Raw genomic sequence first — 11,954 nt, forward strand, 5'->3', positions numbered from 1 at the left:
AGCCTGCAGAGAGCAAAATAAAGTCTCATGTGACATCCAAACAGTGTCCTCTAGTGGAGGTTTAAGTGTAACCAAAGCATTTTCAGTGTGTATTTGATTGCACTCATTCATACAGAAGGTCGAGCACTGATTCTGTGCTGGGAACAGGTGCTCAGACACAGTCGTTCCTCCTCAGAGTGAAGAAATCTGGATAAAGTTTGGCCTGAATCCACTGCAGCAGTGCGAGAGGCTGAGGGGGGAGTCATTCCTCCTGCTGAACCTGCCGGCTGCTTCTTGGCTAATTTTAACCTGTCAGTACAAAGAGCACGGCGACTGAAAGCAACATTACAAAACCTAAGAGAGGAGCATGTCAACACGTCTGCAGGGCCACCTTGGTAAGACATTGGTCTGGATAAAGACTGATCCCTTTGCGAGTGCGTTAAAATGATAATGTCTGTTTTTGTTGATCTAAACTGTGAGCGGCACAGTGAAAGTTCAATATGTCAGCTGCTTCGAGAGCTTATCAGATTCTGCTGAGAGTCAGTTATAGTGCCACATGACATAAAAACTGAACATTACTGCTAGATTTATTAGTTCCTCTTCCACTGTAGGACCACAGATATGTTGAAACTTTGCGTTTGATGTTATTTTATGTTTCTTTATGTTCAATTTTCAAAGTTATGTTGTGATAACACTGTGCTAGTGGCCTGGTTAGGTGAAGACCACTTGGTCAGGGTCACGTTTTGGCTTACCTGGTTCTGTCACCACGAGGCATTGGACAATAAGAAAATTTCATGTCACGATTATCCTGTCTAACATAACTGTGATTCAAGATATTCTCCCGAAAATCATCGCAATATTATTAAAACTTTAAAGGTGCTATTTGTAAGAAAAGTTGATTTTTGAGTCTCCAACAATCCCGAAGCTTCATTATTTTACAAGTTGAGAATGTGACTCAAAAATCAACTTTTCTTACAAATAACAGCCTAGGGGTTTCTCAGCCTAGGGGTCGAGTACAGACGCCCTGAAGGGTCACAGAATGGATCTGGCTGAAGTATGAATCCATGTGTCAATTTTCTGGATTTGTTGCAGGATTGCAAAACATCTGAGTCCTGTAGATATGGTGAGTAGCAGACTTTCAGATGTTAAATTAAAGATTAAGCGTATAAAATGTTAATATACCATGTGTAATAGACTATCTCTTTTGGCCCCTTTCTTCTTCTTTCTCATCCCATCAGAGTCATCGTTCTCGAGCCTCCAGGGTGCGACAGCATGTCCACTGTGATACCTGCTACAGCCGGCGCTGCAGGGCTCGGGTGGAGGTCTCTGTGAGCTGTGCGCTCACCCCCTGCCGCCTGCACTGTGGAGCTCTCTTCCACCTGTGCAAAGAGGAGGATCACCTGCTGCTCTGCCCTAACGTCAGGGTGCCCTGCCTTAATGTTGAGTATGGCTGCCCGGTTCACCTGCCTCGCTCCTCACAGGCAGCTCACCTCCAGGTGTGTCCGGCCAGCGTGGTGTGCTGCTCCATGGAGTGGCTCCGCTGGCCGAGCGATGACACAAACCCACACAATGATATAGCTCTGAAGGAGCAGGTGATGAAGGAAAGAGAGGAGCAGGGGGAGGTGGAGGCTCTGGATCTTGCCATGGCCCTGGTGGATCAGACAGAACTTTTCAGCCGCCTGAAAATGAAGCCGCTCTATCCAGAGCTGACGGAGGTAGAAGAGGAGGAACTAAAGGATGAGAAGAAAGAGGAGACTGCAGTGGGAGGCTGCGTCGACAGTGATGCGAACAAAGAGTCGAATGAGGGTAAATCACAGTGCTGCAACACATTTTAAAGGATGCAACAAAAAAAGTCCATTATGGGTTATCGTTTGGGTCAGGGGTCACTGCAAAGGCCAGTACTGTTTGGATGGAGTGTCTGGATCTGAAAAGTGAAGCCTTAAACCCCAAAAAGAAGTCTGATTGTATGTAAGCTTATGAGAAAATTACCCTAGTTCTCACTTGATTTATTCCCTCAGTAGACAGTTTCCTGAGTTTCTTGGTTTAAATCTGTAGTTTGACGTCTTCTTCAACACAGCATGATGTTGTGGGGGAAAATAGAGGATAAAGCGGTGTCCTCGAGTCAAACACATATGATCAAACCACACCTGCACAGTCCTGATGAAGCAGATTATCGGCTTTGAGTATGAACTTTTGATAAATAATACTTAAATGTGTTTATTGTTGCATATTTCATCACAAATATTTGACTCTATATAGAGAAAAACTGAATATTTAGAAATGTTTTCAGTGATTTCAAAACACTGATGAATTTTGATGAGAAATGAATATACGGCATACTAGGGTCAAAACTCTTCATACTTCCTCCTTTGTTGTCTTTATCAATACTGTAGATCTCCCTACATCCGCTCCTGCAGAATACAGCGTGAGGGGAGACTTCAGCATCAACATAGAGAAATACAACATCTGCGAGATGATGTTCGGCATGGAGAGAGGCGCCTGTGCTGTCGCTGAGGCAAGCAAAGACGATCCCAAACAAAACCCAAAGCCTGTTGAGAAGGTGAAAAGCCAGGGGCAGGACAGCGTGGTGGAAAAATCACAGGAAGACAACAGAGATCCGGGGAAAGACGATGCAGCTGCACCAGACACAAGTAAGACAGGGCTGGCCCCGTGGCAGGACGGGGTGCTGGAACGTCTGGGGAAGGAGCTCACCCCTCAGGAGTACAACATGTACGTGGTGCATCACGGGCGCATGCTGATGGCCTTTGGACACATCCAGGCCTGTACACCCAGGGAGAAAGATTTTGTCTACGGCAGCCTGGAGCCTATCCCAGTCCAGACCCTGCGCTCTTTCAAGGTGATGATTAAAGCTTCTTTTATTTAAAGGTGTCTATTATAATTCATCGGTTTACATCAACTGAAGATGCAACTAAGATGTGCTACTGCCTGATAAAACTGCACCGCTATGTTCATTTCTACTGTAGCCACTGGAGGGAAGGGTGAGACGAGGGATGTTTAGTTGGACACTGGACCTTTAAAGGTCATATTGATAACATTTTTATGAAGACAAATCTACAGAGCTTGTAGAAAGTTACAGATTAAAAGTATCACTTTTCCATAAAAACATCATAATGATTGAGAATTAATACTTTTAAAAATGTTAGGTACAAAAAGAAAGAAATTGGAAAAAATCTTTAAATATTTTGTGTTTTAAAAAATCCTCCTTTTATTTAAAAGACTGTTACCTGTTGCAGCCACTATATGTCCAACATTTCCCAAATGCAGCTTTAAAATAATCAACAAGTCAACCTGACCTAATAACTTACAAATGAAAGATGTGTTCAATGCACTCTCGTATTTCTTTTATAAGGTACCCGACAGCTACCACTACCGCCAGCGGGTGTACGACACGGCGATGCGGCCGCCAACAGAGACTCGCGGTGTGGACACATCAGACCTGGGAGTCGGCGAGGAGGAGTGGTTCTGTGATGAAGCAGCAGCCACCCTGCTGGGCTACGCTGAGGAGGAGGTCATGGGTCACAAGGTGAGTCAGAAGTTGACAAGTATACATGACTTATGACTCTTTAAATGTCCTGAAACATGTAAAAACACTGGTATGGTCCTTTAACTAGAATAAACTGGTTGGTTTTCTTGCAGATCAGCGAGTTAAAGGCAGCCGATGGGCTCATCGTTGATATAGGAACGCAGACGCACTCGTTCCGCACGGCTCCGTTCAAAGCGAAGACGACCCTGGCGGAGGTGATGGTGGACAGACCCCTGAAGCTTCACCTTCAGCTGCAGACAGAGAGGGTGAGCGGCAGACACAGCAGAGGCAGCTGTGTCTTCACCTTCCTCTGTGGTCACACCTTCCACCGCAAGGAGTTCGCCACACATTGCAGGTGCTTACTCCTGTCACATGTGTCATTTCCAGCACTTTATCTCTGTTATCTCAAAGGAGTACAAAAAGGATGCAAACAAGTAGAAATTTGAACTTTTGGATAAATATTGTTCATGTAAAATAGGAGCAGAATAATTTTTTTGTTGTCATTGTCTTGTATTTGTCCACCACTTTCTAAAACACTTGGCTATGAGTGCTTTTTCCCTCGCTGTGAGTGTGAGGCATGTTTCATTAATGTGTTATCAATCATCTCCTCCTCAGAAACGTCCACGGTGACATCCAGACGTCTCTGGACGGATGGTTCCAGCAGAGATGCCCCCTAGCGTACCTGGGATGCAGCTACAGCCGGAGGAGGTTCCAGCCGGCCACACATAAAGCCACCGTCTCCTATAAGTGAGCACAGCTCATATTCATGAAGATACAGAGTTTTTCACCTGAAGCTGCAGCTCCTCTCAGCTTTATGGAGCTTTATAGTGAATTTCAGCTCATTTTTTAGCTGCCCGGCTTTAACTTGACTGTTTTGGCTCACTCTCACAGCTCGAATAGTGTTTTCGGCTGCAGCAGACAACTATTTTAAGTGAGAAAGCTCTAAAAAAAACCCTCTGTACGCCACCTTCTTAGCAACAAACAGCAGACAGATGAAGTAAGCAACTAACTCATGAACACAGAAGAAGAACAACAAGAATTTTAATTTAGGTCAAATATCATACAATGTGCAACATAGTGAAACTGGTACTCTGGATTTAACCCACCCCTAGGGAGCAGTCGGCAACGGTCGCACCCGGTGACCACTCCACATCTGAGCCAGTGCCTTGGTCAAGGGCACTGACTGGAGAATTAACCTATTGTGCATGTTTTGATGGTGGGGGGAGTCTGACTACCTGGAGGAAACCCAGGCAAGCACGGGGAGAACGTGCAAACTGATGCTGACCAATCAGAGCAGTCTGGTCTTTTCAGGGAGGGAGCCGCAAAGAGACAGGAACTAAAATGAAGCGTTCAGACTGAGGAGGGTATGAGAAAACTAACCAAAGCACATTTATTCTAGTAGACACCAAAAATAAAAGTATGAACCTGATAGTGGGCATAATATGGGCACACATATGTTGCCCACACCTGCACACACTAAAGTAAAATAAAGCAAAACCTTTAATTATTTAAAGATGAGTTTCAAAGCTCACATTGCACTCTGACTTGTATCTTTTCCTCCCTAGTCAGCAGCTCAGAAGCTTCAACCTGCGTCCGACACTTGTAGACTCAGTAGGCGACGCCTCCCAGCCACCAGGGAGCTCAGCGGACTCCTCCACTGCTCAGAGGAGGAGAAGAGGTCGGGCAGCGGGAGGGGAGGACTCCCTGAGCTCGCTGCCTTACGAGGTGCTGTGCCACATGGCCACTTTCCTGGACAGCCTGTCCCTGTCCCAGCTGGCTCTGGTGTCCCGGCTCATGAGGCAGGTGTGCTCCTCTCTGCTGCAGGAGAGAGGGATGGTCACCCTCCGCTGGGAGAGGAAGACCTACTCACATGGAGGAGCCAAGTGGAAGGCAAAACCTGTAAGATTTTCATACTGAATCATCCAGTCCATCCATTATTTTACAATAATGAGTCCTGTACTAGCTGTGATCTGTATTTTCCTTTTTCTCTCCAGGTATGGGAGTTCAGTCCCCTTTTCTCCACGGTGGATTCGTGGCATATGGCAGACATCCCTCCGATATCTGCTCATCTAAAAGTCTGTCCTTTCTACGAGACCTCTGCGCACAGCGAGCGTGTTCCCCTCCCCAGCATGAGTAAGAAAAAGGAGGACAGAAAGGAGAGGATCAGCCTCGTCAACCTCTTCACAGGAAGCAGATGGCAACAATGAAAGGAAAACATTCAATTCTACCTGCTGTGTGTACCTTAGAATAATTTATATGTGTAGTATTTACACAGATGGCCAAATTACACTGGCAGGAATGATGTCTTATAACCAATGCATCACAAATCACCACACAAGAAATAAATCAACCTGAATTGATTAATGATTTACTGCAATACTTCTGGCCTGATGCAACCAGCTATGTATAGTTTATGTAGAGTTATCAGTCATCCAGGTAGTGTTTATATTAAAAGGATTAACAATTAAGAGTGGATATTTATACTGGGTACCTGAGTATAAATGACTTTATTCTGCACTGAAATCTGCTGAGCAAACATGCTGAACATGTATATGAGGGATGATCAATGTCACACAGCGAGACAAACCATGTTAAAGTTGCTACATTAAAAAAAAGATGTAACAGAATTAAAGCTGAAATGATTAATCATTTAGTTTATGGACAGAAAAGTAATCGATGACTTGTTTTGACTGTTGAATAAAGATCATTTGTAATTTTTAAGGAAAAACGACAAACATCTGTTGGTTCCAGCAACAAAATGAGGCTGTGCCAAATCATAATGCTAACAAGGCAAGGGGCCGCTCTACATAACTATTTATTTTTGATACTTTGCTTTGCTATGCTAAATATACTTATACAGGATATTTAACTGTAACAGAGTATTTTTACTTTATTTGACACTATTGCCACGAACACTTTTCCCAAAAGAATGATAAAAAAATATATGTAAATACACATCGTAGCTCAGAGGAAGGATGAGGTGTGTGTGGAAGCCCATTTCTACCAGTTAAAGGGGTAAAAAAAAAATTTAAAAAAAAGATAAATCAATATTAAAAGTCAACATTCATTTAAAATTCAAAATTATGAGATTAAACATTGAAGATTTGAGGTTAAAAAGTAAAAATTATGAGATAAAAAGGCAAAACTACGAGATACAAAAGTCATAATTCTAAAATAATGGTTTTTTTTTAAAATGAACATTTATTTATTCTTAATTTTGACTTTTATCTCATAATTCTAACTTTTTGTGTAATAATTTCAGATTTTTTTCTCATAATTTAGTCTTTTAATCTTTTTATAATGACTTACCGAGGATTTTTTTTTCTTTCATCAAGGTAAACTTTGAATCATTTTTTTCTTCAAGTGGTAGAAATGCTCTTCCATACATTCCTTCTTTCATATCAGGGAATAAAAGATTTTTTAATTTCCTTTCCTTTTGCCAACATCATTTACATGGAGCTCCTCCTCCTCCTGCGCCGTGGCACTGATCACTCCTCATACTCGGCTGCTTTGTTGTGAATACAGCAGCAGCACCGGACCGCACGTACAACAGGAAGGTTATGAGGAGGTTATTCTGACTCCTGACTGCAGCAGGATTCATTTACGCTGAAGCGCGGCTGCTGCATTGAAGCCGCTCACCTGAGCGCAGAAACAGAAACGTGCCTCTTTTTACGCACTGGACGTTTTGCACGGCTCTTTTGTTTTCTCCATCTCTGCTGCATCAAGGACAGAAAAGCAGGGCGATACGAGGATCCATGAGCAGCGCTTTGCACGGCAGACCGCTTCAGTATCACGGTAGGCCACGGCCGGAGGGATGAGTGCAGTTACAGGTAGACGCTGCGAGCACTGCTGACCAACGGTGCAGGAAAGGAGCGCTCCCATGGGCGCAAAATCAAACTGAATGAGATTATATTAGAGAGTGTTTCGCAAAGAAGCTTAATGACCTAATAAACCTCCTGAATGTTGCAGAATAAAGCACAGTTATATGGGTCGTTATAGACTGAGTGGTGCTTTCTCTCTCTGTTTACATAAATACATATATTATGACATTTTTACATTGATTTCCATGGAATTGGCACTGTTCTGTGTCAGAGCTCACATTGGGACCCTGCTGTAATGTCAACATGCTGTAGTGGGAAATCCCCTTCCTCAGTCATCCAGCTGCCAGCCTGTGTGTGCAGGTCCTGTGGGGGTTGAGCCATGGACGCAGGGCGGCTGGAGCAGCAGGTGGCCAGTGTGGACAGAGGCATCGCCTTCCTCAAGCAGGAGCACCTGGCCATGCTGACCGGTCTGCAGCTGGAGATCACTCACCTGAAGAGGCGCTGTCATGGTCAGTCTGCTGGGGATGATCAAAACATTATGAGATTTAAAAAATATAAATTGAGGTTATTAGATAAAAAGTCAACATAATGAGATTATAAAAGAGATAAAAGGTCAACTTTATGAGATAAAAAGTCATAATTATGAGATAAAAAGTGGAAAGGCGCTGTGCTGGTCAGTTTGCTGGTGATCACCTCTCCATCCCTTCGAGTGTCTCTGAACCTGTGTGTCACCCTGTCTTGATGTGCGTGTTGTTTCTCCTCCTCTTGGCTGCAGAACTGAGCTGTGAGCTGGACTCCAGGTTTCCTGACAGAAACACAGAAGGTAAGACTTTACAGCTCCTTGCTGACAAGATGGAAAATGATACGTTGGAGATAATGAAATGTAATATTCTCATAATGGAAAGGAACGCACAAAAGCTGTACAGAGGACGACTGGGAACTCAGAAGACAGGGATACAATGACACGGCATAATACGACATTATTACGAAAGGTGCAAGAAAACTCCAGTGCTCTGTCTGACTTGCTAAAAAAAGACATTTATGAGAACTGTTGTTGAAGGTCTAGCACCAAAATGTTGCAATAAATGTATGTTTGCAAGTTAGACAGTGTGCAGGATATTGAAATATGTGTGCAAAGTATTTTTCAGTTTTACAACATTATTTCAGTAAGTTGACATCAACCTTTTGATATATTTTGATCAGAATCAGAAATACTTTATTGATCCTTCGATCCTTGAGCGGCTATCGGCTGAAACTAATCCAGTCTTTTTAAGAGTATAAGTATCATCCAGGTAAAATGTGTCGACATCCGTTCCTGTGATGAAGGAGTTTCTTTTTTATACTTACTTTTCTGATCAACAACAGTAATTGCTGGCTCAGTCGTGAGGCTGTTCTGTAAATAGTTTTCTAATTATAATAAATATAGCAACTTTGGATCAACCCATATCACTTTCAGACTTAAAGTAACAAAACCCGCCATTTTGAATATGTACATAGATAACTGTGTACTCACTCATCCCTTGATTAAACATTGCTGATTGGTATTAGCTCTTATACTGACTATGTTGAGCTTATCAAGTTCTTTGTTTCTGTCACTGACTTAGTTTTTAGTGCCTCAGCATCCTAAGACATAAAAAACGGGTGGTGCTAAATTTGGAAAAAGCAGCCACTGGTATTGGATCATTGCTCAGTATTGGCAGATATCCTGATCTAAGGTATGAGGATCATATCTGGAGAGGAAAAGTTGGATGGAAGGCACAATGCGTTATTTACATTTAGCAGACGCTTTTGTCCAAAGCGACTTATAGTAATTCATACATACATGCGGCGGCTGCCGTTAGTGCCAACCATCAGTAGCTGTTTGGGGTTCAGTATCTTGCCCAAGGACACTTTGCAGACCAGGGGAGTCGAACCAGCGACCATCCGATAACCAGACACTGGCTCTACCCCTGACCCACAGCCACATTAGCTGTATGTGCTAGGTCTTTTTGTCCAGCATGTCCTGATTGATACAAAACTTGCAGGAAACTAGGCCTTCGTTGCCTTGTTTCATTTTGTCAACATATGAGAGTCGAAGGTTTTTCCAGCAGGAATTTTGTGTATAAAAAATGTATATAAATCAGGCTATGGATAAAATATGGACAACTCTCTATAAGAACCTAACTAATATAGATACATACTGTATGTTACTGCTTTGGCCTTTAGAGTATGAGACAAAACTGATTTTGACAACATGGCCTTTAAAGATATGTTATGTAAAATTCCTGACATTTTTAGTTCATTTCTCACATTATGACTTTTAATTTATGTATTTCAAGTTTTCTGGTATGTTATGTTTAAATGTGCATAATATTATTATTAACACGTGCATGATAAAACGATGTTTCACCTCAATCTTTTATTTGTTTATGTCTGTTTCTCAGAGGAGGAAGCAGAGCTGGCAGCACGCTGTGAGGCTGCAGAGCGCCTCCTAGAGGACCAGCAGTGCATGATGGTCGCCGCGCGTGGGGAGCTGCGGGCCGGGCGGGCGCGAGCGTCGGCGTTCGGAAGGAGCCTCAGGGAAGAAGAGCGATGTTTCCTGGAGGAACTGAAACGCCGCAGCCACAAGATCACGCTGTTGAGTCGTGAGCTGCAGCGCCAAAACGTCATCACGACGAGCCTCTGCCACGAGCTGCACAGCGCACGCTTAAAACTGTTCCAGCAACGGCAGAGCACAGAGTCTGCCGCGGAGGGAGAGGGGGAGCCCGGAGGAAAGGAGGTAGGAGAAGGAGAGGAAGAGGAGGATGAAGACGATGAAGAAGAAGAGGATGAAGATTATGAAGGAGGGGGCTCAGACTGGCTTCTGTCTCCGCCTCCTCCGGCCTCTCCCAGCCAGCCAGAAGCGAGACACAAGAGGCGTGTCACCGTGAGAGAGGAAAGGGTCAGAGCTTGCGTCCCACAGGAGAGAGTGACATCACCACAGAGGCCACACCCAATGCCTGACCCCGCCCTCTTCTTGGTGCCACTTAGATACCGCCTCCTCCGCTTGAACCAACCAATCAGAACGCAGGACGGAGAGGGGCTGGAGGACGAGTGGGAGGATATAGAGGACAGCAGGGTGCACAGGAGGGTGGACATGGGAGCAGGGGAGGGAGAAACCGCTCTGTGATGAAGATGAAGAGACTAAGATGTCTTCCAGCAGGTCTCGGCCGACGTCAGGCAACATCTGATGCAGTTATTCTAGAAGAAGCTCAAGATGAGAGAGATGTAACCATGTGATTGTGTGTAGATTTCAGGAAGTGAGGTAGATATTTAGAGTTAGTTGCACAAGAGTGTGTGATCAAACCTACACATGTTAACTGAATTTGTCACATTGACAGTACAGCCTGTACTTTGAAGATGTGAAGAAAGGAGTGAGTCTGAATATTGGGACTGTTTCATATGGATGCCTTTTGATTTTAACACTGTCGATCACGGCTTTTGCCTGTAAGTAGTAGCCTTGCCTCCGGGTGTATGAACACTCGCACTGTACTGTTCAAAGTGGCAACCTGCTTTTTCACTGCACTAGCCATATTCCAGGTTTGAGAAGTCACTCCAGAAAGGTGTAGGGACATTTTGTATGATTTGCACTTTATTAAATTCATGCAATGTGCCTAATAATGGCAGAGAAGTACTTCTGGTGTTGTCTGTTATTAATGTTAAAACGTTTTATCAGGTCATACTTATGCAATGTGCTAACAACTTTTAGCCAGAGAACGATTTTGGATTATTGTAACCAAGCTAACATTACCTCCCTCGGACAAAGGTTCTGGGGTTTGGGGTGCTCACTTTGGCATATCTAGGTGGTGGCTGCTGTTTCACCATCCTACCACAGCACTTTGCAGCCTCTCTGAATAAAACTCAGATGCTTTTCTCAGCGTCTGACATAGTGGATAATGAAGAATAATCATGGAGCTTACTTTAGCCAGTTGTTCTCTAGAAAGTTTATTTTTTTGCTGCAGTCACATCTACGATGTTGCTTTACTGCCACCTGGCACCCCGAGGCTTTACTGTCCCTCAGTGTGGGATTCAGTGGTGTTCTTGTGCTGTTGCTTTGGTCTGAATCTGTGACATAACCGCGCCCCCTTCATTTGCAAATAACACATGGAAATAAAAAGCTGGAAAACAAATATGGTGTTAGGAAAATAAATCATATTTTTCCTTTAAAAATATTTAGTGAACTATATTACTTCATTTATATATTTATGTTTACATTTATTTATATATTTATTGCCCCATTTATTTATTTGGGGATTTATTTTGGAGACATATTTATTTGTTTATGTATTTAATGGCATTCCATATCTTTCACTCACTTTCAAAATAAATGCAGGAGCGAGTCAGATCAAGATTTTCCCAAATCAACAAAAAAATGAAAGTTCCTCGTAGCTGCTTTAATAATGGCTCTATTTAAATGTCTCAGTAAGACATGACAGTGTGACAGTGAACCATCAGCCTCGACACCAGGACCCTGAAACTCAAACAACTAACTGCAATTCAGCTCACATACATTTCATTAGTTACACCTGTGCTATTCCTAGTGTAGCAAATAACTGCTGTGAAAAAGGTTTATTGTATGGCAATTACATATA

At 43.3% G+C, this 11,954-nt stretch overlaps 2 protein-coding genes across 6 annotated transcripts; both read left to right on the forward strand.

Annotated features, from left to right (window-relative positions):
• The first annotated feature begins 41 nt into the window (after window positions 1-41).
• On the forward strand, window positions 42-5,738 carry LOC311269913 (F-box only protein 40-like). Of its 4 annotated transcripts, none has more exons than XM_084374462.1 (9): window positions 42-374; window positions 965-1,102; window positions 1,218-1,785; window positions 2,373-2,836; window positions 3,350-3,523; window positions 3,637-3,878; window positions 4,139-4,270; window positions 5,089-5,422; window positions 5,518-5,738. In XM_084374462.1, the coding sequence occupies exons 2-9, from the start codon at window positions 1,100-1,102 to the stop codon at window positions 5,728-5,730; spliced, it is 2,130 nt and encodes a 709-aa protein (XP_084230588.1). In that variant the 5' UTR covers window positions 42-374; window positions 965-1,099; the 3' UTR covers window positions 5,731-5,738. The 4 variants fall into 4 exon arrangements, with proteins under 4 accessions (XP_084230588.1, XP_084230589.1, XP_084230590.1 ...); XM_084374463.1 differs by having other exon boundaries at window positions 981-1,102; XM_084374464.1 differs by having other exon boundaries at window positions 986-1,102.
• Window positions 5,739-6,867: 1,129 nt separating this feature from the next.
• Window positions 6,868-10,996, forward strand: LOC311269914 (coiled-coil domain-containing 92B-like). Of its 2 annotated transcripts, XM_084374465.1 has the most exons (4): window positions 6,868-7,318; window positions 7,705-7,853; window positions 8,120-8,167; window positions 9,768-10,996. In XM_084374465.1, the coding sequence occupies exons 2-4, from the start codon at window positions 7,724-7,726 to the stop codon at window positions 10,490-10,492; spliced, it is 903 nt and encodes a 300-aa protein (XP_084230591.1). In that variant the 5' UTR covers window positions 6,868-7,318; window positions 7,705-7,723; the 3' UTR covers window positions 10,493-10,996. The 2 variants fall into 2 exon arrangements, with proteins under 2 accessions (XP_084230591.1, XP_084230592.1); XM_084374466.1 differs by lacking the exon at window positions 6,868-7,318 and having other exon boundaries at window positions 7,624-7,853.
• The last annotated feature ends 958 nt before the right edge of the window (window positions 10,997-11,954 follow it).

Source organism: Pagrus pagrus (assembly GCF_965226575.1).
Source record: "Pagrus pagrus genome assembly, chromosome: 14".
Classification (NCBI taxonomy): domain Eukaryota; kingdom Metazoa; phylum Chordata; class Actinopteri; order Spariformes; family Sparidae; genus Pagrus; species Pagrus pagrus.